The 27,811-nt window shown below is 42.7% G+C and overlaps 2 protein-coding genes across 4 annotated transcripts; one reads left to right on the top strand and one right to left on the bottom strand.

The window, feature by feature from the left end:
• Window positions 1-14,668: 14,668 nt before the first annotated feature.
• On the bottom strand, window positions 14,669-23,229 carry zic4 (zic family member 4). Of its 2 annotated transcripts, none has more exons than XM_017705127.2 (3): window positions 22,849-23,229; window positions 18,396-19,980; window positions 14,669-16,190 (listed from the first exon to the last, which is right to left on the bottom strand). In XM_017705127.2, the coding sequence occupies exons 2-3, from the start codon at window positions 19,573-19,575 to the stop codon at window positions 15,754-15,756; spliced, it is 1,617 nt and encodes a 538-aa protein (XP_017560616.1). In that variant the 5' UTR covers window positions 19,576-19,980; window positions 22,849-23,229; the 3' UTR covers window positions 14,669-15,753. The 2 variants fall into 2 exon arrangements, with proteins under 2 accessions (XP_017560616.1, XP_017560624.1); XM_017705135.2 differs by lacking the exon at window positions 22,849-23,229 and having other exon boundaries at window positions 18,396-19,034; window positions 19,146-22,824.
• A 1,544-nt stretch (window positions 23,230-24,773) lies between these two features.
• On the top strand, window positions 24,774-27,066 carry zic1 (zic family member 1 (odd-paired homolog, Drosophila)). Of its 2 annotated transcripts, XM_017705157.2 has the most exons (4): window positions 24,784-25,114; window positions 25,168-25,794; window positions 26,355-26,518; window positions 26,781-26,981. In XM_017705157.2, exons 1-4 carry the CDS (start codon window positions 24,934-24,936, stop codon window positions 26,979-26,981), a joined length of 1,173 nt encoding a protein of 390 aa, XP_017560646.1. In that variant the 5' UTR covers window positions 24,784-24,933. The 2 variants fall into 2 exon arrangements, with proteins under 2 accessions (XP_017560637.1, XP_017560646.1); XM_017705148.2 differs by having other exon boundaries at window positions 24,774-25,794; window positions 26,781-27,066.
• Window positions 27,067-27,811: the final 745 nt, after the last annotated feature.

Raw genomic sequence — 27,811 nt, forward strand, 5'->3', positions numbered from 1 at the left:
ATTTAATGGATTAGCAGAAAGCTGTAGAAGTCTAACAGTCTAACTGCCAATGAGTGAATAATGTGTTGAGCTTCGCTGGAAAGTGGACCTGTAAAATCATAATGGGATTTTATTATTTTATTATGTTATTATCTCCAATTTGCTACAGAATTCCATGGATTCCTGCACGCTGTGGGTGTAATATGGCAAATAGTGACTCTGAGATGCAGCTTTTATGTGGCTGGTGTCAACTTTCATGGTTTTCTCTCTGAATTATGGGTGCAATCATCAGGTTACTCCCCCTCCCCTCCCCCTTCATCTCTGTCTCTCTCTCTCTCTCTCTCTCTCTCTCTCTCTCCTTTACTTTATCAATCCTACAGGTTTTCTGCTATACAAACAGTCTGCATGCTCACTTTTTTTGAGATTTGGGATATTTAAAAGACTCATATCAGGGGCAGATTGACTCTATTCTATTCTGTTCTGAGCTGCAGCATTTTATTCTATTCCATTTCCCTTATTCTTTCATTTACATAGGACAGTTGATGACCAGGAGCCATATTAGAGAAACTTCCTATCTTTTTGTCTGACATTAAGATCTGACAGATCAAGACATGGTTTTCACAAATTTTAATTTTAATTAATTTAATTATTACAGAAGCAAGTTTTATCCTAATTTAGGAATCTTATAACATTTTATCTGAAGTTATGAAGTCTTAACTTACTCAATGGAAATCCACAATCAACTCTCATGTCTGTTACCTAGCAACCGACCACAGCTGAAGTGTAAATACACAATCAAATTAGTCAGTGTTACAAATATTGTGTCAGCGTTTGGTACCTTTTTTTTATCAGAGTGTCTGCTCTGCGGTTTCAGTTTCAGTTTCCCAAACACCTTAACCAAGCACACTAATGTTACTTTTAATAATAAACAGACACAAGTTCAGCTTTGTCTCCTCATTATTCACCACCATCACTGTAATAATTTATCATCAATGTTAACACTCGAATGCAGTAAAAGGGGGCAGTGGATATTATGTCTACAGTGACTGAGAATTTTACCAATTGCTGTTACAAAAATCAAATCACTTGAGTTTGAATGAATGTAACGTGCCAGTTACAAGCGAACGACTGCATAAAACGGTAGAAAAGGACAATTAAAACAGAAGTCAAGACTCCTCTGATGTTGTCTTAAATTTAGGACATTTATGTTAGTTAAGACAAGTTTAACTAGTTAGGATGTTTCTGTAATACTGTTTTCTTATCTAGAGTTAATGAAAAATATTATGAACTTAAGAACTATTGTTCTGTAATAGCTGCTGTCCTAAATTCAGTCCTAACTAAAGTTGTCAGGTGTCTAAACAGACAGGATTTCTGAGTTAAGAGGTTTGTGTAATAAGGCCTCTGATCATATAAACAGATTAGCATTTCTACTCACTTCATTCTTTGGCTTTTCTTTCATGGTAAGAGAATAAGAATAGAGTTTTGAATTAAACTTGGTTAATACTTTGAAATAATATTATATAGTATATAACTCAACAAAACTGCTGCTTTCAGTGTAATGCAGCAGATAACTCAGAAATAAGAGCTACGCAAGCAAAAAAAAATCATGGATACAAAGTTTAAGCAAACATTGAGTCTATAAATTTTGTCTGAAGGTGTGTGGTGTATATATATATACAGTATGCATATGCTTCTCATAATATTATTTATAAGTATTAACCAAATTTAACTCTAAACGCTGTTCTTATGCTTACCATGAAAGAGAAGCCAAAGAATGAAATGAGTAGACATGCTAATCTGTTAATAGGATCACACACACACACACACACACACACACACACACACACACATATATATATATATATATATATATATATATATATATATATATATATATACACAGCACTGTGCAAAGGTTTTAGGCATCTAAGCAAATTTTTAAACAGTTTACCTCAGCAGTGAGTTTATCACAGTATACATTAGAATTAAGTCATATTCATACTTAAAATAAACATAAAAGCAATAAAAAGTAACAAGAATTACTTGGGTCCATATTTTTCCTTGACACCTTCACAGCCGCCACAGAGACTTGATGATGATCTTGATCATAAGCACAATTTACTGAAGCACTGATTGGTCAAACCAGGAGCTGCTTTTTAACTGCATATAATACTGGGCTTCCTGAAAATGGTTAACACATTAACATCCAGAAAATCACTATATATATATATATATATATATATATATACTATTATATTAACTATCATATATAGTTCTATCATATATATATATATATATATAATAGTGATTTTCTGGATGTTAATGTGTTAACCATTTTCAGGAAGCCCAGTATTATATGCAGTTAAAAATACCTACTTATATATAATATTTATGGCTTATTTGTTTATTTATCCAAGTGCAATTATTATTATTATTATTATTATTATTATTATTATTATTATTATTATTATTATTATTATTATTATTGTTGTTGTTGTTATTATTATTATTATTATTATTATTATTATTGTTGTTGTTGTTGTTATTATTATTATTATTGTTGTTGTTGTTGTTACAGTGTTTGTTATTGTTCCTACTTTTCATATTATTATCGTTCGCCATATTTTCATTGTTGTTATTACTGCTACTTTTACTATAAACAACAACTACGACAACACCTACAATAATAATAATAATAATAATAATAATAATAATAATAATAATAATAATAATAATAAATCTCTTTCTGCTCCACTGTCTTGTTCATGTGTTTGAACTGATGTCTTCCGTTCGAGCTTCAATTCCAAACTGCTGCTGGTTCATTAACCCGTGTAGAAATACGACTTTGGCCAGTCAAATGTGTAGCTTCAACATTTATATGAGCTCTTCATATATCATCTCGTCAAAATGTCTCCTACATATTATATGATTTGGCTCTCCGTTTCTCCTCGAGTCTCCACCCCCCGGATGAAGCTCAACTTCCTCTCCACCAGCTAACTCCTCTACCATTTCAAACGTGGACTTCCCCAGCTGGGGGGAGCCTTACGTGGGTGGAGGAGGGGGGCGGAGGGGAGGGGTGGAGGTCCACGCCGCTTCAACAGTTCAACAGTTTCCTCTTCTCCATTCTTAACTCATCCTCAGCGCTGCGCACACGCCGCCTTAATATTTATTGAAAACAGAGACCAGACGGGCGCGCGCGCACACGCACACGAGCGCGCGCGCGCGCATTCACAAACACCTATAAGCCATTCAGATGCGCGAGATTCGCTCTCAGTGTGAACATCCATCTAATGAAAAGGACGTGTCACGCCAGAGCATGTCCTTTATAAAAGGCAATTGTGGTCAAGGCAAACAGAGGAGGACAGCAGAAAGGCAGAAGGTCAAGTCCTCTCCTGGTTCAAGTGTGCTCTGATTCACCTTCACTCTATCTGCGGTCACAATAAAGTGTCACAGGGATCCGTGTGAATGGGAGCAGGAAGACGCGAGCGGCTCGTAAAAGAGGGATCCCAGAAAGCTGCTCGGACAAAAGAGCTCTGTCCGGTGATCAGCTGAGCGCTCCTTCTGTCCAAACAAAGACTCTTCGGGCTTTTATTCTACCGGGGGGAACATTATTCGCAGACAGTGTCATATTAAAGTTTACACCACACTTCTAAAAAGGCCCGTTCTTCAAGGGCTCCTTAGTAAAGGGGGTGGTTCTATTTCACGCTTAAATGGTTCTTTGCACGGGGAAATAGTTCTTCAGATTGGTGGAAAACGTGGTGTGGATGTGGTTCCGCGCAGAATGTCGATGAAAATTCCGTCCAGCACCAAAAAGGGAGTTTGTTCTACTGGTTCGACCTTGATGTCGCAGCAAAAGCACGACCGTTTGGTTGCTATACAGAACCATGTTCAAGAAAGGTTCTAAGCAGAACCATATGCAGTACATCCAAATGGTTCCGTGGCTCTAGATAGAACCGTTCCCTTTACTGAAGAACCTTGAGGAAGCATCTACAGCACCAAGAGCGTGGTGTTGGTGTAGGGAAAGTACCAGATATGAGCTGGATGGTGAATGTCTGCTAATATCTCTTTTATTTATTTATTTATTTGTTTGTTTTACACTTTCAAACATAGGCTAATTTTTTTATTTTAACAAATATACTTATTAATACACTTTTTTCCACCCTGCCTTCCTCTTTTACCCCTTGCATGTTCAATTATACTGCGAGCAAAACTAACGGCTTAAGAGAACAAGCAGCCTTAATTGCGCGGCAGGTATAACGAGCAGGTCCAATCGAGCTTCCTCTCTCTTTCTCTCTCTCTCTCTCTCTCTCTCTCTCTCTCTCTCTCTCTTTCTCTCTCTCTCTCTCTCTCTCTCTCTGTTGAGCTCATTTTCTTTCTTTCTTTCTTTCTTTCTTTCTTTTTTTGTCGTCTTAATGAATGACAGGTAAGGCCGCTTCCTGCTTTCACACGTGCAAAAAATAGGGCCCCTCTCTGCTTGTAGCCGCGGACCCTCGCTGGGCTCGGGAAACAATTGATTTTAAGCATAGAGTTAATTATGTTCAGAAATTAGGCAGCAAGCCCTCTCGTCTCCGGCCATGTTTCCCCCAAGCAACACGTGTATAAAGCACTAATAAGTGCTCTATTAACCATTAAGGCATTTTAAATACACGTATATATTAAGAGAAAGTCTTACCTCAATTCTGATTGTATTTACGTGAGTCACTTTGTGTTTGGAAAAAAAAAAATCAACGCACGGTTTAAAATCTGTCTCTGCACGTTTTTTAAGCCAGCAGTTAACACTGAACCTGAGCGAATAATAGTGGGAAATCTCGGGCTCACTCCTCGCTCCTCGTCTGCGGAGTTTCCTCGGCTACACAAAGGGGCATTATGAAAAATAGCCTAAGTGCAAAGAATGTCACAGTGGTCTACTTATTATTTAAATCTTTCATTATATGGGGAGGGGGAAGAAGGAAAAAAAACTTATAGAAACTTTCCTTTTGATGAATTAACTCGGGCGCAACGGGGAAAAGCCTTGGCAGATATTATTCTGTTCTTTTTTATGATGATGGGAGACCCATAAAAGAAAGATCATCCACTGGTTTTGTGGCCATCCAGACGTTATTGATATCGCAAACGACAGCGGAAATGTAGCGCAGAGACTCCAGATATTAGGAGGACAAAAATGATGCAGAGCACAGAAGAGAGCAATGTTATCTGTTGTTTGTAATATTAAAAAGCTGTAATATTAATAATAATGCTGATAATAATAATAATAATAATAATAATAATAATAATCTACAACATTCAATGATATTATGTTATTATATCGTAATTACACAGTTATACTAGTTATTGCATTATACAATTATATATTAGATATTAATATTATTCCTATTATTATTATTATTATTATTATTATTATTATTATTATTATTATTATTGTTATTGTTGTTGTTGTGGTGGTGGTGGTGGTGGTGGTGGTTGTGGTGGTGGTGGTGGTGGTCGTTGCAGATTTTCTTATCAGTAATACTGCACAGGACTTTGCCCCTTTGTTCTCTGTGCTGTCAAGTCAAGATGATTGACAAAGTAATAAACGACTGCCCCTGATGTCTTCATGAGGCGTTTGCATGTGCAGTGGACACTGTCGAAAATCTGGACGATACTGCGCGCCCAGCCCTGCCTTTGAATTTTGCAAATACAGAAGACCATAAGGAAGGGAAATGCACGAGATACTCCACAGTGCATATGATGTCTAATTAGAGCAGAAACACCAGTCACGTGTCGATCGAGAGAGAGAGGGGGAGAGAGAGAGAGAGAGAGAGAGAGAGAGAGAGAGAGAGAGAGAGGGAGAGAGGGAGAGGGGGGGATAGAGGAGAGAGAGAGAGAGAGAGAGAGAGTGAGAGAGAGAGAGAGAGAGAGAGAGAGAGCGAGGGAGAGGGATAGAGGAGAGAGAGAGAGAGAGAGAGAGAGAGAGAGAGAGAGAGAGAGAGAGAGCGAGGGAGAGGGATAGAGGAGAGAGAGAGAGAGGGAGAGAGAGAGAGAGAGAGAGAGCGAGGGAGAGGTATAGAGGAGAGAGAGAGAGAGAGAGAGAGAGAGAGAGAGAGAGAGAGAGAGAGAATGGCGGAGCGGAAATGAACTCCAGTTGAATGACACTTTCCTTGCCAGTGATTAATATTGACCCCGCACCTCCTTGCTGCGTGGCGCTTTAACTGCACGCAGGTGCTGCCGCTGACATTTCACTCAGGGCCTCCTCACCTCCAGAGGTTCAGCTGCCAGAGCGCAGCGCCTGCAAACGCAGTCTAGCATGGTGCTCAAAGCTGGCGGCAAACTTTGCTCTGCCCTCACAGAAGTTCTGCTGGTTTGGAGCCAGCGTGAGCAACCAGCCGCACTTTTAAAGGCTGTGAAAGGAAGTAAACAACAACAACAACAAGAACAACAACAACAACAAGAACAACAACAACACCATAAGCAGCACCAACTTGCCCATCACTATCAGCACCAACAGAACTACCACAAACCTAAACGATAATAGGCCAGTAATAATAATACTAATAATACTACTAATACTACTACTACTACTACTACTACTACTACTACTAATAATAATAATAATAATAATAATAATAATAATAATAATAATAATAATATCCAATATTCCCCTCCCCCATCCCACTTTGCAGTTCGGGCGCCTGCGTTTCACTCTCTGTGGGTTCAGTGTCTACAGCAGGTGAGTTTGTCACTGTGACATCTAAGTGACAGAGGCGAGTCCTCTCATCTAATCCTGCTTAATAGACCGTGATCGAGCCGAGGACATTAAACAGATACGAAGATGTGTCAAAATTCAAGAAATAGTCCGCGTGTTCATTAGCGCGATCTCAGAGGGTCGCGGAACATTTCATTAATTCGTAATTTATGAATGTTTGACAAATATTGCAGGGTATGTAAATAGGAGAGGCGTAATGTCTTTTTTCTGCGGGAGATGGAGAAATGACCCAAAAGTGTGCGGCGCTGCTACACTGATCACACGAATTCCGCTCCCGCTCAAACTGTGCCTGCGCCGCGCACAGCGCAGCTCCGAGCCGGCGTGGGAAATAGTGCAAAGAAACCAATGACTTAAAACGTCACGTTGGAGACTCACATTTGCATTTTAAAAACATTTTTACACTTTATTATGATTCATGATGAGCCATTCGGCTCTTTTGTGTTTGGCGCCAGTATGAAGGATGAAAGATGAGCACGTTAGTTTGCGGCTTATTTTAATATTACTGTCATATTCTCTCACTATTGGCATGGTGTTATATAAAAACTTCACCACCAGTCTTGATTCTTGATATTTTATTGTATCAGTCTCTCTCTCTCTCTCTCTCTCTCTCTCTCTCTCTCTCTCTCTCTCTCTCTATATATATATATATATATATATATATATATATATATATATATATATATATTCTTACCATTACCATTATCACCATTATGTTATTGTATTCTGTTCTATTTTATTACAGTTATGGTTGATTTATGTTACTCCTCTCTGTGCTATAATATCATATCCTTTAAATATTGAATTAAATTCTACTGTCCTGTATTACTACCATAATTCTATTCTATTCTATTCTATTCTATTCTATTCTATTCTATTCTATTCTATTCTTGTTTATTCTTTTTATTCAGTTAATCTCTATTTGTTTTTGTTTTTTTCACTGTGTTTTGCAGAGCTTTGCTGCTCGCTTGTGCGCTACCTTGTTTCCAGTGTCCGGACTGCGATTTGCTCTAACTGTAAATTGATCTCCTCCACAGTGTGTGTCACTGGGCCCGCACGCTGCCCCGAGCTGCCCACAGGTCACTCTTCACTGCCACTCAGAAACGCATGAAACCCTGAAACCCGAAACCCAAGGACAGTTGCGCAACCTCAAACCGATTTACAGCCTGTTGCTAAGGCTGTCTTTTCACTGGATTCTGAATAAATAAACTATTATTATTATATTTTTTAATGATTATTTTATTATTATTATTATTAGTAGTAGTAGTAGTAGTAGTAGTAGTAGTAGTAGTATTACTATTGTTATTATTGTGTATGGTTATTTATTATTATTATTATTATTATTATTATTATTATTATTATTATTATTATTATTATTATTATTATTATTATTATTATTATTATTATAACCCTTCTGAACAGCATTCTTTTTTAACTCTCTATTTTATGACTGACCTCTCGGTCTGAGTAGCAATGTGAATTTTCCCTGTCCAGCAGTTTGGGATTCGGACTCCTAAAGCTGCCGAATTTTTCCTCCCTTTTCTCCCTGTTCGTTCTTCTTCTTCTCTTTATCTTTTTCCAGAGGTTCGTGGCGGGCAGAGCAGATGTGCACGAAGAAGAGATTGGGAGTGCATGTCTTGGAGCAGCGGGGGTGCAGAGGCAGTAAGTACACCTCTTTGGAGAACATATAGTATTACCGAGCCTGATCATGATGTAGCACTGCCATTTACGCGGTGACTGGAGGTGAATTATAACCATGCGAAATCTGGGACTTTGGGCTGAATAACTCATGCCTTTTGAATTGAGATCTGTAATCCTGGTTTAGTTGCACGGGGTACATGTGTGAGGATAAGGGGTAAAAACTTTCCATGCTCCCCTTCGTCTTACAGAAGGATGAAATGCAGTTTTGGGAGAACTTACACACTGAGCACAGCCCCGAGAGACGTGTGGCCTGTTTTTGTCCCATATAGAGTTCATATAGAATTCATATAGAATTCATATAGAATTCTATAAATAGGGTGGGAAATAGATAAATTAATAAAAAAAAGGAGAAGGGTTACACGAATAAACTACCAAACAAGTAAATAAGCAAACGAATGTGCAAATAAGCAAATAAGCAAATAAGCAAGCAAGCAAGCAAACAAACAAACAAACAAACAAACAAACAAACAAACAAAATAAATAAATAAATAAATAAATAAATAAATAAATAAATAAATAAATAAATAAATATGGTTAATTTGGAATGCTTTGGTCAACCTTTGTTTTTTTCCCTTTCTGTAGACAGCCCCCCACCACCACCACCCCCACCCCCACCCCTTTCCACACGCAGAACTATGATTGCACAGAGAAATATGAACCAAAGTGATGATGAATTGCGTTACAGAAACACTTAATGGCTGAGGGGCACGATCCGCCATTCATTATCAGTGGCTCACGGTGATGATGTATGGCTCACTTATATCAATCTGATGTTCCCACAAAAACGATTTCATTAGTTTTTAGTTTGCTATTACGGTTATTGTTGTGTTAAACTTGGAGCTGCTGCCTTGATTGATGTCCCTGTTTTGCAGTTATGATGAGGGGGCTACCGAGAATATTGAGTGGCTACTCAATTTGGGCCGGAGCGTGGATGTAGCCATGAGGGATGTGATGAGTAATATGGGAATTGGTGAAAATCAGTTCTGTGTGGATTTTGACGCCGACCTGCTCAGACCCCATCCCTTGTAGACACTGTAAGTCTGATTAAAATGGGATGGGCGTTAGCTGAGCCAGTCCAGCTCACACGCAACAGTTTCACCAATTCGTTACTGGAGCCGCCTTAGATCTCCATTCATCACCAGTTTATGGAACGACTGAAACTTTTCTTTCTGGCGATTGTACCAGTGAGAGGAAGTGGTGGGCTTATTAGTCTGATGCGGTGAAAATACGGAACGCACGGCGGTTTTCGCGTCATATGTGTTAAATCAATTGACAGACAGCGGAGTTGTGTGCAGAGGCTTGGGCACATCTGGTCAAATGACATGCCTCTGTTGATATTCTATAGGAACATATTTACACAAGCTAATTTCTGTGTGTTTGTTGGATTTAACACTTTAAAGGGGAACAAAAAATTATAATATGTGGCCAGTGTAAATGTCAAATTTATGGGTTTTTTCCCAGTGATTTAAACTCACCTACATGCACATACATGGAAAAGGTGCAGTAAAAAACAACTTGGAACTCGACTGCGGGTGTTCAAACTTTTGCACACGATTCTAGGTGAGTAAGAGACTCTTATAATGGAAGGTTACCTGAAGAAGAGCCAACCTCGATTGTCTCTCCCTTTAAAAATATCACATCTGTACCTACATTTCATTTTTATTACCATAATGTCATTTTTTTTGCATGGATGCAACACTAAAGGCTTTAATGCAGCGTAGAGAAGAATTGCTCCTTTGACAGCATCAGTGCTCAATAAGAAACCAGTTGTTTTAACTGACTAATTACTGAAATCTGCTTTAAGCTGAGACGTAGCCTGCAAGAACCGCAGAATACACAGTGATGGAGGCCCTCCCGGTCCATAGCGTGTTGCTCCTCACATCCCCTCCTGGTTCGTGTGCCCCTAATAGACGAAAGTTTTTTTTTTTTTTAATCGCCAGTAGAAGGTCCTCGTTACAAACTATACGAACAAATTAGAGAGGGGAAATGTAAGATCAAAGGAAGCGAAATAAGCACGGGGTCGCTCGACTCATTCATGCAGCTGCTTTGAGATTCAAGGCCAACAAGCGTATCTTACATTGAAAGAGGGCTCCCATTCAGGGTGCAGGTGCGAAGTGCTGTGGTACATTCTGTCACATTATGTGAAGGTTGTTAGAGATCAGGGGCTGCTTCTCTCATTGGGGAGAACTCGTTCATCCATGAAAGTAAAATAACTCAGCGCCTGCGATTGTGAGACGCTGGTAATCCGAGCGCTCGGAGACTGATTCAATCAAGGCACCTCATAAATTAGCCACGTCTCACTCTCTATTGCCCTTTTTAACGTTGTCTCCACAACACATTACGGGTGATGGTGGAGGTCACAAGTCTATACTGCTAGTGCATGCGTCGGCTGACGAGGTGCTTAGGTGATTGGTGTGTACGTGTGGGAAGTTGCACAATTCCTTTGACGTGTAATCACAGGGTTCACCTTAATATTAACGTACAATAACCTCGCAGTCGTCGCTGCGTCAGTCCAGCTTGCGCTTCGTGTGAATTGAAATCTTGACCCATAACTGGCGCTTGGCGGGCAGTCAGCTGTGGTCAAAGTTCTCCAGCGCCAGTTGAAGCTTCCAGACATTAATGGAGCTTCGGTTTGTCTAATCTTCTCTCGCACATCGCTTTCAATTTGCGACAGTTTGCGATTCGTAACGGGCAAAGGACGGTTGCAATTAGCTTAATTGGCGATTGTCGCTGTTCCGTTTGCGAGTGCTGAAAAAGCCCATTTTGAGAGTTCCTTTTAATGAACCGACGCGAAAGCATTGTGCTCTGCTTTACGGACTGCTGGCAACCGCTGCTGCCAGTTGATAAGAAGTTAACTGGGTTTCTGAAACAATCGCCAATTAAACGAGCACTGCTCAGGTTTTTTAGCATCTTCCGTGCCGATGTGCGTTCGCGGTCCGTTGTGCGTAGCCTGTCCAGCGTAAACAGATTTGTTATGTTATTGTTTTGAACTTTAAATCATTTTTAGCTATTAAAGTTTAATATTCTGGTTGCGATTTCTTATATTGAAATTTCACGGTGAAATTCTTATTGAATTTCAATAATAAGTTAATATTAAAAAACTAAGAATAATGAACTGCCAGTCTGAACAACATTTGAATCTGAATGTCTGAACAACATTTGGGGAGGTAAGCTAAAAATCTAAAACTGAACAAAAAGTAAATTTACCACGTTTTACAGAGGCTATTCCAGCGCTCTCGATTTAATCGCCCACATTTAACAGGCGTCCATAGTTAGGCCTCCAAAAAAAGTGGAACTCAAGACTTAATAATAATAATAATAATAATAATAATAATAACTACACAATCGTAACTTCCAATAAGCCAATTGTGACCTTATGAGAGCCAGTTATGGAAATCTGGAAGTGCTATAGTATCTAGGACGTAGAAGAGCTGAAGAACATTGTTTGTTTACATAATTCAGATTGAACTTCAGACGACATCGATCAACGTTGGCAGGCTAAAGTGTAAGATCGGTCCAGGCCCATTCAGTAATGACTACCCGTCTTATTTATCTGGCAGGGCGGTGTTTCTGGAAACATTAGCTCTGCTTTTGAAATTGTGGCTGTGGCGTAAACAAGCTTCACACCAACTGCAACATCTCTCAGAACCAGCCTGCAAGAAGATCCAAACGCCACATAAGAGAAGTGAAAGCAGGGGCCCCACTGCAGTATCCGGTGCGTTAAAGGGGAGGGGCCGGCTTGTCTGAATTAGCGCCGTTTCTCAATCAGAGTTTTGTGTTATTGCCTAATTTATATATTTATTGCCATTGCACCTGTCCCGTCAGTCTGCGGGCGAATTCCAGTCACCCCGTGTCGTGTAATTATGACATGAAATAGCGAAGCTGAATAGTGAGAGGAGATGCCGGTTTTTTCTTTGGGACCCGCTAATCCCCTATTAAAGGGGCTTTGTTAAATAATGCAAGACGGTTTCCGGAAGTGGGATTATCGCCTTCATTATTTTACAAAGAAATGATATTTCACACTCAAATGAGCCTCAGCTCGCCATTATAACAAGAGCGAAACTCCCCACTTTTATTTCCACTCCAGAAGGAAAAGGTTATACATGGTCAGTAGCCATTGTTTATTAGCTGGCTACAAGTGGAATAAATTAATTTCATTCATTTCGTTCATTCAACAAAAACCAGCAGCCAATCAGCTGAAGTACAATTTGAGGTCGAAACCAAGTATCAAACTTTTTTTCCCCCTTTCACTGAACTCAACCACATCATAACCTCCTGCAGGAAGTTAGACGGTCAAAAAGTTTTGTTTTGGTTTGTTTTTTTAGTTTTTAATCTGTGGAAGGGGCGATCATCGCGACATGACATGACAGCGAAAGCGCTTCGTGCCTTTTCTGCCAAGTGTGCTTAGATGAAAACGTCCAAAATGTCAAAGGACATCGTTACTTTAAATAAGTAAATGAGTAAACAAACAAACAAACAAACAAATAAATAAATACCCTGACGCAACCCAAAAAAATAAATACATTTTCCCCCAAAAAATGTTGGAAAAATGTCCCTGTTTACTTCTTCTTTTTCTTTTTTTTTCCTCTTTCTCTTTTTTTGTTTCTTTCCTTCTCTTTTCTTTTTTTTTTACCTGTGCCATTTGTTTCTTTCCCGTTCTTACTTTCTCCCTTTCCAACATTTCTTGTTGCGACGTCGACACGTGCACGCGCCCTGAGAGAGGGAGGGAGGGAGTGAAAAAGAAAGAAAGAAACAGCTTCTCGCTCGAGTTTATTTATGAAGCAACGCCGCCGTTTCTCGATTTTTTTTTTTTTTTCTCTTGATGACATACACTTGATTCTACTCGCATTCGTTTCCCTCTCAGTTTGATGGGTGGAACTAAAAGCTTGAGACACTTTTTGAAAAGATGGGGCGATAAAATTGGTGACAAAGAAGTCTTTCCGTGTCATCAACGTCGTTTAGACTACATGCAGGAATCCCTCTGATAATAACCAACACTTCAAAGGCTCCTCGCTTCAATTGAGACCGAACTATCCCTCTCTCCATTCATCCACGAGAGCTGGTACTATGGAGGACTCAACTGTTTAGCTATTTCTCGTTGTGTTTATTTTTTCCTCCATTCAGGGGAGCATTGGATAGTGCAAACAACAAGACAATTACCAAAGGAGAGAAACTAAAACGTAGCTCATCAAGCAATGTGTATCCACCCACAGCCTCGTGGCATTCAAATGCATAACGCTTGGATGAAAATGAAGCAAGCTGGAAACAACTCTAACCCCTGCCTGATAGACAGATAGACAGATAGATAGATAGATAGATAGATAGATAGATAGATAGATAGATAGATAGATAGATAGATAGATAGATAGATAGATAGATAGATAGATAGATAGATAGATAGATAGATAGATAGATCTATATGCACGACTGCAGCCTCTAACAACGGGCAGGCTAACATGCTGTTTGCAGCTAATGTAAAGTCCAGATGATAATAAAATGTTTTCAGGGTCCAAACATGCTCCCAGAAACATGCCTGCGCTGCCATTGACTTGGCAAATGTCGAAGCAAAACAAAAAACGACTTCTTTTCTGTGAATAAAAACATATATTAGGGTTTCCGACCCCATGGGCAGCAAATATTGCATTCTTTAAATCAGTCTTTTGAGTCCACCTCCCCGGCCCCCATATTATTTGAGTCTGACTCGGCGATTGCCATAGAAATCCTAACTCACCATGAAGATTCACCGTCGTGAAGAAATGGCTCTTTGTACAAAACGTGCTTTGATGTCTGGATGAGAATACACGAGCCTTTCATCAAATGCTACCCACGTAATCGGAGTATAAAACCGGGCTACCTATGTGTATATAAGAAGTATAAAAGGATATAAAGGCAGCGAGTCATGGCCATGGAAACTGGAAACTGGGGGAGGGAGTTCTACGCTGTTTTGTTTTGTTTCTCCAAAATAGTGAAGTTGTAACTATTTATTATTTGTTTTCCTACGTTTAAAAAGCAACAGGGCACTGTCACACTTGCTGGAAACATGACTGGATCGGGCTATTAATTTTATATGCTCTCTTATTTTTAATTATGTACTGGGTTTGAAAACGATTGCCTCTTTTCTGACTTTTTTCTTTCCTTCTTTCGCACTTTTTAACCCTAAAAGACTGGATTTAGGCTAGTTACTTAGTTAAATGCTGCCCTCACGTTTCTTCTTTCCACTTTGAAGCTGTAGTCTACTCGTTGTTATTGTTTCATGTCACTGTACACAGTTTATTCAAAATACTGACAACTTACAAGGCATTTCGGTACACATTTTAAGGTCTCCTTTTATAATTCACTGTTGTTGTTTTTTTTTTTTTTGTTGTTCGTAAAAATGAATTGTGGACGGGATTTACAAAAAAAATCACAAAATGCAAAAATGTTCACATTAATCATTGGCTAATAATAAATGAAATATCATATCAAATACAGTAACAATGCTTCCATCAAACTGTCTCGGCTGCAGAAAGCACAAGAAGATATTGTCTACCTCTTTATGAAATTCAAATTATTCAAATGATACCAAACATTATTCTCCTTATTTTTTTTTTTTTTTTTACAAACAATAGTAGCAAACATTTAAAAATAGCTGAAATACTGAACCTTACAAAATTACTGTTAACACTTACACATTAAAACGTTGTCATTTACAAATGTACACTTTGTTTTTGAAGTTGAAGCACTTTGGTTGGATAATACAAAAAGAAATCCCAATACCGATTCAAAAATAAATTAAGAAGTTATTGAAGTCAAATCAGAAATGTACAAAATAATACATCCACATGCGTACGATTAATCAGTACACCGGTTAAGAAAATGGACACTCGTGAAATCAGTTCATAGTCAGCCATGTGGGAAACAAGTTGGCTGCCTCAGTTTGCGGTTTGGCTGTGACATTAGCTGTCAGTGCGCCAGTGCGTTGTACGGTTGGGCCTACTTTTCTGACTCTCGGTCAGCCAGGGACAGAAAAGTAAGAAACGAAGCTGCAAAGTCGGGGGGACGTTCTGGATTCTGCTGTCCGAATTCCAGAATGCGTTCCAGTTCTGCAGATCACGAGACCCTCCAGCACCAGTTCTGCATCCTACCACACGCTACTGTACTGCATTCTTGAATGCATTTCCGTTCCGCATTCTAGAATGCACCCCAGTTCTGTATTCACCCCGTGCATTCTAGAACGCGTTCGCGCCATGCATCCTGGAACGTTCTGTATTCTAGTGCGCGCTGGCGTTCTCGTTCTGCATTCAGGAACTCCCTTTTCTTCCCTACATTGTAGGACGCGCATCAGTTCTTTCGCTCTAGAACGCGTCCCCCCTTTCAGAATTCCTATACGGTGGTCCATCTGAAGGGTCGGGCGTGGACGAGCCGCTGGGGGGGCTCTGAGCGCCGCTGGCCCCCGAGCTGTGGCACACGTACCACTCGCTCAGATTGGCGGCCTGCGAGCCTGAGAGGGGCTCGGAGAGCGCGGAGGGTGCTGGCTCCCGGCCCAGGTCCGACGAAGGGGAAACCAGAGACGGAGTCGATGACTCGTAACCCGAACTCGGAGGTGGGGACTTGCAGTGGACCTTCATGTGTTTCCTCAAAGAGCTGGGGTGCGTGTACGACTTGTCACAACCTCTCACTTTGCAGTTGTACGGCTTATCGCTGGTGTGCACGTGGGAGTGCTTTTTCCGGTCACTGCTGTTTGCAAACCGTCTGTCGCATCCGTCAAACTCGCACTTGAACGGCTTTTCGCCTAAAACGAGAAAATAGAGATTGCATCAGTTGTGGAAAACAGCCATATCAGCATGTCATCAAGACCACCAGCGATATAATTGAGAGAATAGGGGACCATCCATCAGTCCCTCGGGGTGGAATATTTAATCCGTTCACAAACGGCCTCGTGCCAGTGAACTCTGGTGCTACAGATGCTATTAGCAGGTCGTGTAGTACTTTCTGCTTTTTTTTAGCAATTGCAAACTGTTAATGTCACAGGTGGTGGAGTAAAATAATGAGCCTAGGTTATATGTCACATTACTCTAGAGTGCAAAACGGGAACGCTAACATTATACACCTCTATTACAAGCTACACGGCCGCAAATGCTATTTTTTCCCACTGTAAGTACAGCAGGGGCTTGCAAAGAGGACTCGGTGCTACGAACGGCTGAATTAATTACATTCAAATCACATTGAGACATTGATTTTCTCCACACACGCTCGAGCCAGCCGCTTATGAGAATGTGTAATTGCTGCTGTCTAATTAAACTCGCGTGTTGAATATCAATTTGACCTTCAGCTGTTGGGCTGAGAGAGCCAATCAAGGGTATTAGTGTAATACAAGCGAGAAACGAGCAAAGACACCCTTGGGAAATTGCATCCATAACCAAAGACTGAGATTCCACCACGTAGGAACCCCAGCCTGGGTGCCATGGGGGCGGGGGGGGGGGGGGGGGGGGGGGGGTGCTCCAATCTCAGGGCCTGTCAGTGTTACCTTTAGGGAACTATCAGGTTGTGCCTGAAAGTTCTTTTCAGATGCCCACAAAAGCAGGAGCAAATATTGCTATGCTTCATGGTTGTGAATGAGAATTAAAGCACCGAGCAGCTAGGCCTGAGACCCCGAGAGGCCTCCCAAGTAACAAGTTGCCACCCTGGAATGAATCGGAGTTTAATGCTGCTAAAGACTCAGACATGGTTGAGATAGGAAGAGCTGAGGTCCATGTCACTGCAGTGTAAACAAGAAGAGCATTTAGTGAACTCAGGTCTTTGGCTCTGTGCCCTGGGCTACTTGTTGCACAGGGCTAGCGCTAGCAGCACCAGCACTTTCCATCCAAAGTGTTTTTGAAAGACCATGTGGGCAAAACTTTATTCATTCATATGGGGTTTTGTCGCGTGTCTCACGTGTCCAGTTTTGAAGGTCTCTGAGTGATTCTACTTATATTTGAAGAAAATCCGGAGAAGTCGTGTAAAAATACCTGATGTACAAAAATAAATAAATAAATAAATAAATAAATAAATGAATAAAAACATTAGCATATCTCTTTTAGTCCATCCTAAACTATTGATCAGACGTGAGTAATCAAGGGAAAAAAACAAACTAGAAAATAGCATCTAGCATTTGCACAGGTTGTGAGCGAGGGGGGTACTTGCGAATATGGTTTAGCCCCCAGTTATAGACAAGAAGCGCACAGGCATGGAGCAAAAATAATGCCAGGACGTCCGAGCAGCGCAAAGAACAACAGCGAAAGTGTAGCTGTGTACAGAGAAATTTGCTTGCTCAAAAGTTTCTCTACCATTTCTCTTTTTCCCCCTCAGGCATGACTTGGACGCGTTCCATGAACTAGGCCCCAACCCTTAGGAAGGCGTTTCAAATGGAAAGCAATGCCTCCAAACCACTGGCAGTGCTCAGATATAAGAAGCCACTTGGGAAACTGTTTAAACCTTCCAAAAAAATCTAGACACAATCAGAACTGCTATAATAACGTGTACATTCAATTATTATTATTATTATTATTATTATTATTATTATTATTATTATTATTATTATTATTGCATGTTCTTGTTTTTTTTTTATTATTCCATTTATTTGTCGCTGTTTCTGAACGCAAAACTCTGCGCTACAATCACGTCTGCATAGAAATGAATGTGATATCATGTAAGGAATGAGTTGACACGCAGTGCTGATAACAAGGCGAGACAAAACTTTGCACAGATTAGCGAGCAAGATGTTTCAAAGTGACATCCCACATTAAACAGGTCAACTTAGCTATAATACGCTTATATTCACCGCTTGCGTCAGAACGCGTAGATCATTTAAATACATTCATTTTCACTTAATTGGCATATATTTTCCGTGTATTATCTGAGCACCGAGCGATCGTTTATTACCCCTCTCTCTTTCTGCAAACCAACTTCTAGATCAGCGCGCACACGCCGGCGCAGAAACAGAAAGAAAACCACTGACCTGTGTGCGTCCGTTTGTGGATTTTCAGGTTTTCCGATCGCGCGAACACTTTGCCGCAGCCGGGGAACGGGCACGGGAAGGGTTTTTCTCCCGTGTGCACGCGGATGTGGTTTACAAGTTTGTATTTGGCCTTAAAGGGCTTCCCTTCCCGCGGACACTCTTCCCAGAAGCAGACGTGGTTCGCCTGCTCCGGTCCACCGACATGCTCCACGGTCACATGGGTCACGAGCTCGTGCATGGTGCTGTAGGTCTTGGAGCAAAGTTTCTTGGCGGAGTGCTCCGGCTCCAGCCACTTGCAGATGAGCTCCTGCTTGATAGGCTGCCGCATGTAGCGGAGGAAGGCGCCGGCGCTGTGGTGGTGGTGGTGCTGGTGGTGGTGGTGGTGGTGATGGGCACCGAGGTTCATGTTCAGACTGAGTCCGCCGTAGCCGTGCAGAGGCGAGGCTGCGAACGGGTCCGCCCTGGAGCTCGCCACTGGAGTCAAGTGATCAGACCTCACGTACATGTCTCCAGGTATCCCCAACCTTATTTGTCCATTCAGGGCTTGACCACCTGGCGCTCCGCTGGACGGCTGCTCGTGCTGGAGTCCGGGGAAGAGGGTGTCGGCGTGCTGACCATAGTGTCCCGGGTAGCTGCTACCTGTTGTCGAGACAAACATTCCGTGATGAGAGGTGGAAGCTGACGCCGCCTGCTCGCTCAGCACCGGCATGGCTGGAGCGGTCAGATCGCGTCGGATGAGGAGATCCCTACCTGCGGATAATGCCTGGGCCGTGTGAGACATAGAGTAGGGCACCGTCGCCGCCTGCACCGGGCCAAAGGCTCCCGTTTGACTGGAGACCACGTCGCCGTGGCCTGCAATATGATGATTGTGGTGGTGGTGGTGGTGGCGGTGGGGATAATGATGGGCTGGGCTGATTTTGAGGGCCGCGGAGTGCCCCATGTGTTCTGGCCCGAATGGACTCGGCCCCAGGCGGGGTTCCGCAGTAATCTCCCCAGGGTGCGAGTGAGCCATTGAGTGGGGATGGCTGCTGAACCCCGGGAAGCCTGTCACGCTCTGAGGGGTATGGTGGTGATGATGGTGATGGTGGTGAGCCCCTGCCAAGTCAACTAATCTCAGCGCCGTGTTCCGTTTGGAAAACGTAGGGTCCATCACGGGGCTTCCCAAAGCATCCACGCTCATTACTCCTAATTTTTTTCTTTTTCTTTTTTTTTTCTTTTTCTTTTTCTCTCTTTTTTTTTAGAACAACTTGACAGCAGGCAAAATAATAATGATGATGACAAATATATTTTAATCGCTTTGGAGAAAAAAAAATACAGGGAGAAAAAAAAAATAAAAAAAAATAAAAACTTCCTAAAGTTTGGTTCCTATCTCTGTGCCTACATGGAATCCCATTCGGTTGAGAGGCAGCAGCAGGACGCTTTGATATACTGAATAGAGATTCATGGTAGGCGCTGCAGCCCGCCGAGCCGAACAATCATCCCGCTCTCTAATTGGTCAGAGCTCGGTGATTGACGTCACTTGTGACAGTTTCCAGTGTGAAGGGGGAAAAATGTTTTTAGTGGCAGCGAGAAGGAGCCAGGGCGCCTGCGCCGAGATTTGGAGGAGAAAAAAAAAGACGAAAAAAGGGAAAGAAAGTTAATATTTTGTTTTGCAAAGCTTATTGTACTTTTTAAAGCTCCAGTCCCAGAGTTACGAGTGGCCAGAAGCAGGCTACTCTCAAACAGCCGATGCGCTGCTGCAGCCAAACGCAAACCAGTTTGATCTTACCAAAGTTTGCGTCCGGTGTTTTCCTCGTCGACGTCGCTAAAATCTCGCCAGTCTGACTCAACACGCAGCTACAGCTCGCTGCTTACACAATTCGACACGTTTAACATGCGACGGGCGTCCCGGAGCTATGCTGGCCTGCGCGGTGTGAAGATCAAGCTCCCCAAAAAAGAACACATGCAAAAAGCTAAAGAAGCAGTTTTACGTGCTTTGTGCCAGGCGCCCACCCTCTCCGTTTCGTCCGCTTCGTCATGGGACCGGTGTCGGTGAGCCTGCATGCGAAAGTGCTGTAAAAAGTCCATGTTGCTGTGATCCGAGGTAATGTTGCCCGCTTGCCCAATCCGGCTCTGTCCACGAGCGGCTGAGGCGCACAGAAGGAGGCGCTTAATGTAGGCAGGGGCAGCAAAGCAGGGGACGCTTTGCTAAAACAGCAGCTTAGTAAACAAACTGTCCTTCCAACACTTACAACTTATCGATTATCTATTGGGCTTCGGAGAACACGCCACTCACTCTACACCTGTGATGTTAATGTACCTGTCGTGTCTGCCTCCGAAGCGGAATTGTTAAATGAGCAAAACACGCAGTTTGCGGGAAAGTCGAGTGTTTAGCAGTTTATAAATAACATAGGTAATAGCATCTGTAGCTGGTTTCCCTCCCTGGGCTCTGCCTGTACCAGCGCGTAATGGCATGCATAACAAAATCTCAAATAAAAAAATAAATAAAAATAAAAATAAAAAGAGACGTCTGGTCTCACAGCTCAACCAAGTAGTAGGCCTATATCGCCTCAATCGTCCTGGTGCGATATTAAAATAAGCTGCGAGCTGTTTGATGAACCTTTGCTTACAGCGTGTCTGGCGGTTTTGTTTTTCAGCCTGCAAATTAAACGTCCTCGCACAGAAACCACACAATTTCATTTGGTGCAATTGTGTAAAATAAAGAAAGAAACAAAGGTCGTGGAGCACGTGTAGAGTCAGAGTAGGCCTGAAGCACATTATGTTCGCACGAAAAAGTTACATGGCGTTGGACAGGTCGTTGTTTGGAACTAGCTATTATTTTTATTATGCTTTTTAGCTGTGCACAAATGTATAGGAAGAAAGAAATAAAGTGTAGTGTGGCGTAATTTTTTTGAAAGACCACAAGTACATCTGTTTGCAATGAATATTAAAGAGTGCATGTTTATTTATTTTCAAATCTACCAGAAATAAACTGTAAACTGTATGTAAACAAGACAATCCAGCCGTGCAGACCGAAATATTTTATTTTGCATGGATGCTATATATATATATATGTGTGTGTGTGTGTGTGTGTGTGTGTGTGTGTATAAATGAGTGTAGTGCCCTAAAATGAATCAATGTTCTATCTGCTAGCTCTATTTGAATATTCTTACCTTGATCATCACTGGCTGGTTGCCGTGTCTTAATCAAATCAACCGGAGTCAACCAGGGATTGTTGTGTGAAGTGACCCCAACGGGGAGGTCAAACAGTTACCATTAGATTCATGTCAAATATCAGATGTGCACTCTCCATAAGCGTTGAGGCGGATTGTTTAAGAGTGATGAGTCACTTCTGATACTGCAAACCCTTAATGCCTTTGGACAAGATGTCACACTAGTATTTCCATAAGCTTCAAGAAGCCAGTGTCGTGGCAATGCAACCCCGAGCGCAGTGCGCAAAACTGTGGACATGGCCCATAGCGAAGAACACTGAAAGGTACCTCGTGTTAAGCTTTGCAGTGTCGGTTTTATTTAATCATGCAACGCGTAATAGCTCTTACCCGAGATGCATGGCATTTGGCCCAACTAATGTGATTAAGCGAAAATAAAACGCATCGTAATGATAATATCCAACAGCAAGGAATAAACTGGAAGTGCGCATGCGGAATGTTTGCCAAATAATCTACCGTGTCTTTTCGATAAAGAGGATCCTTGCCCGCCGTCGCGAAACCACTCTTAAGAAAAATAGTGCGGACGCTGCGTCACGCTTGTGCACTTTAATGATATCGAATATGTATTTAATAATTAATGCAAGTCAATTGAGGATCTCCTGAGAGCGCTGGATTGATCTATCAGGCCTTTGGTGACACTGCCAGACCATCCGTGTCATAAATAAGTAAACATTGTGTGAAGTGTGACAGATAGTGAAGATGTTAGTCGAGCGGAGTGCGGTATGGGTTGCAGCTGCACTCTTCAGGCATTTCAGAGTGCAGGGCCTAAACGCTTGTTCCTTCCAAAGCTCGTTTAGTTGTTGTTGTTGTCGTTGTCTTCCGTGTCGAATAAAACCTAATAGGACAAATTAAAAGGAAAGTAAAACGGGAAGACTGAGGCTGCACTAAATCGTAGAACTCCATAAATCTCCAACGTGTTTTTTTTTTCTCCTTGAGAAAAATATCTCTAACTCAACTCAAGCCTATAAAAAGAATTCGGTATATTAACATAGAACTTACAGACAAATAAAAACTCAGTTGAACAGAACAGCCACAGATCAGATCGAATGGATTTCATGTGCACTGTACACATGTATGCAACTTCATGCTTTACGGGCCAAGCGTTTCCACAAGAACTGGGCTTAAACTTTAGATACCGCAAAAAAAAAAGTACATGCAGTTACTCTGGACTCGGTTTTGAGTCAGTTTATTGCGTACATTGAGGACATTCCCAACAACTACAGCCTTTGCTTTGTCTTCCTTACCGTTTTCCACCTGTTGAAGACATCCTCCACTTTTCTTTTAGATAGACAAGTTCCTTCAGACAAAAATGTTGAAGATAACAGTCGCACGTTCCCTCCCTCTCTCTCTCTCTCTCTCTCTCTCTCTCTCTCTCTCTGTCTGTCTCTGTCTCTCTCTCTCTCTCTCGCACTGGACTGAGTTGGAAAATGCATGAAGCAGAAGGCTGCAGTCCGGATTTTATTCTGATGGCTCATATGGCTTTGAACTCCAGCCGCCCGAGTTTCCTGCAGAGAGCTCCTCAAATCCCACTTGATAACTTCGACAACCCACAACTTTTAGAGCACGCAACGGTGATACATTCAGGCCTCGCGCTTTATCTCGTAGTAAAACAGCACAGACACTATAAGAGAAAGAACCAATCGCGCGTTTTGATATCGAAAGCCTGGCATTACATAAGACGTTTGTAAATACCGCTATCAGCGCAAGGGTCACCCGCTTCAGCCACGCAGGCTGCCAGAGAGCCTGGAAACGCCTTTAAAAAGAAAAGCAAAGAAGAAATTGATCTAACTTTGCACGCCTGTGGACCCGCGTCCGTGGAACGAATGTACAACCATAACAGCCTCGCAACTGAAGTGCTGAGCGCATGCTTGGGCTCTTACTATGTGTATGTTTCTCACTCCAAATGCAACATGTATTGGGGTCAACAGTGAATGTGGACGATATCTAAAAAAAAAAACTCCCAGTTTGTGGGGAGAAAAGGAAGAAATATCTGAAATTCCTGAAAATAGGCCTTTGTGGTCTGGCATCTCTTAGAAGACCGTTACTAGTGAGATCGCGGTGTGCCTTTGCACGACAAATGAACACACATCAAGTCTGCACCAATTCATTATGTTCATGACAGAAAACCAATGTTAACCACAGAACAGTCAGAGTGGGCTGCCCGTGACGTGTAATTTTGGTTTGGTGGGGTTTCATTGTTGCTGCTGTTGAGGAATGTGGAAGATAAGGCATATAGCCTGTAGATTCACACATTCCCAGGTACATATGGTCAAGACCCTCCACACCAAACGCCAAGGGGTGTTTACTAAATGCAGGTGCTTGTTTACTTTGAAGAAACCCTGCGTGTAGACTGACCATGGAGAGAAGGGCAGCCGGTGCATGGAGCACAAAAACACCAAGAGTTGTAGCGCAGAGATGCAACTCCAGCTTTTTTTTTTTTTTTTTTTGCGAATTTCATCCCGAAAAACGCAGTCATGCAACCTGACGAGCGCGGATTGATGATGCGCACGGACCAATCGCGCCGTTATTCGTTAAGTGAGCGGTAGTGGAGGGTGGGGAGGATGTGTAGGGGGGGGGCGCTCACCCTCTCCAATGATCGTCCGGGCATGAGGTCACGTGCTGCCCCCTTTCTCCTCCCCTCCTCCCCATCCCGTCCCTTCCTCTCCCCCCCACCCCCACCCCCCCATTCATCAGGGGTCGGACTGTGTTGTCTTTTCAATTCATTTATCTGCAGGAATGATTGCGACTATCAGTCTGGAGCTCACCGCCTGACTGAGGAGGTGAAAAGTTGCGCCGCGGGAAAGGCGAACCGCAAAAAACAGCACGACACGAGAAAACCGCACATGATTTGCGCTGCGCATCGGACGGGCCGGAGTTTTTTAGGGGGGATTCCACTGCGCTGAAAGAGAGGAAGAGAGGAGAACAGAGAGAAAGAGAGAGATAAAAAAACAAAAACAACAGAAAAGTAAATAGAAAAAGAAGGGGATTGGAGTTGTCTCTCTCTTCTCTTTTTTTTGGTCGTAGCCCGCTTTAAGCCTGAGTAAAAAACACACCCTAAGCCAGAGACAGACTCGTCGAGAGGGGAGTGTGTGCGCGCGTGTGTGTGTGCGCGCGCGAGTGTGTGATTCTGCTCGCTCCCTAGCACTCTCGGTCGCCGCAGACGCTGAAGATGCTGCTGGACGCCGGAGCGCAGTACCCGGCCATTGGAGTGACTACTTTCGGCTCCTCCAGACATCACTCAACAGGCGAGGTGACGGACAGGGACGTGGCTTTGGGGATAAATCCGTTCGCCGACGGCATGGGCGCCTTCAAGCTGAACCCCAGCTCGCATGACCTCGGCTCGAGCCAGGCGACGGCGTTCTCGTCTCAGGCGCCCGGATACGCGGCAGCTGCAGCCGCCTTGGGTCACCCGCACCATTCGCATCACCCGCACCACCCGCATCACCACCACGCGGGCCACGTGGGCTCCTACTCCACGTTCAACTCCACGCGGGACTTCCTATTCCGCAACCGCGGCTTCGGCGAGGCGGCGGGCGCGCAGCACGGTCTCTTCGCGTCGGCCGCCGCGGCCGCCGCAGCCGCCGGGAGCTTCGCGACACCGCACGCGCCCTCGGACGCGGCGGGCCACCTGCTCTTCCCCGGGCTGCACGAGCAGGCTGCGCCTAACGTGGTCAACGGTCAGATGCGCCTGGGCTTCTCGGGCGATGTGTACGGCCGCGCAGCCGCCGAGCAGTACGGCCACGTGGCTGCGAGCCCACGGCCCGAGCACTATGCGCCCGCGCCTCTCCATGGCTACGGAACCGTGAACGTGAACGTGGCGGCCGCGCACCACGGCGCCGGCGCCTTCTTCCGCTACATGCGGCAGCCCATCAAGCAGGAGCTCATCTGTAAGTGGGTCGAGCCCGAGCAACTCAGCAGCCCCAAGAAGTCGTGCAACAAGACGTTCAGCACCATGCACGAGCTCGTTACGCACCTCACCGTGGAGCATGTCGGTGGACCCGAGCAGAGCAACCACGTCTGCTTCTGGGAGGAGTGCTCGCGGGAGGGCAAGCCCTTCAAGGCCAAATACAAACTCGTCAACCACATCCGCGTGCACACGGGAGAAAAGCCTTTCCCGTGTCCGTTCCCCGGCTGTGGCAAAGTGTTCGCGAGATCAGAAAACCTGAAAATACACAAGAGGACACACACAGGTCAGAGCAGCTTCTTACTTGAATTTGTGTGGCGTTTTGTTGGCGTGGCTCGGAAGAAGTCGGTAAAAATACTGTACTAATAATAATAATAATAATAATAATAATAATACATTAAAATTTCGCGCTCTGTAAATACAAATAAAAACCAGCAAAAATTAGTTAATAAGAACAACAATTACAACTAGAAATTTTGGAAATTTTGCACTTAGTCAATAATATTAATAATTATTATAAATTGAAATGAAGCCAATTATAAATATATTAATGCTCACTGGTGATTTTTTTGCCTTGGCCTGTTTAGCAGATATTTGCACAACTTGTAGTGCTTTCTGTCTTTAATTCTATCATTTATTTTCTTGAGATAAATACGTGCAATAACAGTATAAATCGGCTTAAAATTGTGCGGAATTGCATCATTTAATTTGGTGTAAATTACGGTGATGTTTATTGTGATCGCTTAAAGCAGTTGTCATGGGGTGAGCAGTGTGGGTGTTGAGAGCTTCTTTAAACGCGGTTCTCTGGTTAAAATGCTTGTTTTGTTTTTTCGCTTTGTGCTGTAGGTGAAAAACCTTTCAAGTGCGAGTTTGACGGCTGTGACAGGCGGTTTGCTAACAGCAGCGACCGAAAGAAACACATGCACGTCCACACGTCAGATAAGCCCTATCTGTGCAAAATGTGCGACAAATCCTACACACATCCCAGCTCCCTCCGGAAACACATGAAGGTAGGGGACAACAACAGCAACAACAACAACAACAACAACAACAAAGTCATTTTCTGTTCATTTTATTCTGCCATGTTTTTCTTTTGCCTTTTTTCTGAGTTTGGTCGAGGTCTTATGTTTTGGTTTTGCTGTAAAAGATGAAAGCAGCTGTGAGTTTTTGCTCATGTTGGTAAAGAAAAACAGAAAGAAAGGAGCAGCAGAACCCTGCTCTCAGGGCAACAGCTCAAAGTTTGACTCCCACGGTTTGCTCTTTGTTTTGAAGGTCCACGAGTCGTCGTCCCAGGGCTCCCAGCCTTCTCCAGCAGCCAGCTCAGGCTACGAGTCCTCCACGCCCCCCACCATCGTCTCTCCGTCCACAGAGAACCAGAGCAGCAGCTCCATATCGCCGGCAGCCTCGTCTACGGTGCACCACACGACCACTCACAGCACCCTGTCGTCAAATTTTAACGAATGGTACGTGTAAATATTTTCAAAAAAAAAAAAAAAAAATAGAAAAGAGATGAAAAGAAAGACTGCAGAATTAAGACTGCTTGGGAAATCAAAGACTCGAACGCAAGGACCTAAAAGAGAGAGAGTGAGTGTGAGTCTGAGAGATGCAGGAGAATGAAGAAGATGCGTTTTTTTTTTTGGTGAATGGTTGTATAGCAAAAAGTGATCAGTGCACGGACGTGGTGAAAGGCGACAACCAGCTTAACAGTCTTTCCCTCAATATGCATATAAATATATATATATGATTTTATTTTTCGTTTCTTTTTTTGTTTTTTTTTACGTTTTTATTTTTTTATTATCACCCTTCCCTTTTTTGAGAGAAAGACTGCACACACCGGAGATCAGTTGCATGCCACCAGCAGGTCAAATCCTGTTTTTGTTTTTTGTACATAAAGATTTACCTAGTTTCAAATGTAATATTTTATTTTGTAAATAGTCATAATACAGTTTTAAGGGAATTTTTTGTGAAAAAAAAAATGTGGTCCCTAGATATATGGAAAAATGAGATGGCTTTACGAATATTGCGATGATTAGTCTTGACTGCAAAGAATGTTATAGTTAATGTGTACCAAATGTGAATTTACTCAGTATTATACCGTCTACACGTTTACCTAACCGATTATTAGTATTAATGTGCTTTTGTATCCAGTGCAACATTTCGTCTCAAGTCCAGTCTGAGTAGCACAGTTGTTGTTATTTAATGTCATGTCGATAAATTGTGTAGTGAAAGCCTGAAACTCCGTGTCAATCTTGTTTATGTAAGTGATGAAATATAAAGCTATCTGTCTATTGCAATGCCAGTCG

The sequence above is a fragment of the Pygocentrus nattereri genome, chromosome 3 (assembly GCF_015220715.1).
Source record: "Pygocentrus nattereri isolate fPygNat1 chromosome 3, fPygNat1.pri, whole genome shotgun sequence".
Classification (NCBI taxonomy): domain Eukaryota; kingdom Metazoa; phylum Chordata; class Actinopteri; order Characiformes; family Serrasalmidae; genus Pygocentrus; species Pygocentrus nattereri.

Excerpts from the sequence above, each read along its gene's own strand:
- zic4 (XM_017705127.2), bottom strand. The coding sequence starts at position 19,575 with ATGAGCGTGGATGCTTTGGGAAGCCCCGTGATGGACCCTACGTTTTCC. Across the intron at positions 16,191-18,395 it reads CCACAAACGGACGCACACAG|GCGAAAAGCCGTTCAAGTGC; the intron begins GTCAGTGGTTTT and ends TTCTCGTTTTAG.
- zic1 (XM_017705148.2), top strand. The coding sequence starts at position 24,774 with ATGCTGCTGGACGCCGGAGCGCAGTACCCGGCCATTGGAGTGACTACT. Across the intron at positions 25,795-26,354 it reads ACACAAGAGGACACACACAG|GTGAAAAACCTTTCAAGTGC; the intron begins GTCAGAGCAGCT and ends TTTGTGCTGTAG. Across the intron at positions 26,519-26,780 it reads CCCTCCGGAAACACATGAAG|GTCCACGAGTCGTCGTCCCA; the intron begins GTAGGGGACAAC and ends TTTGTTTTGAAG.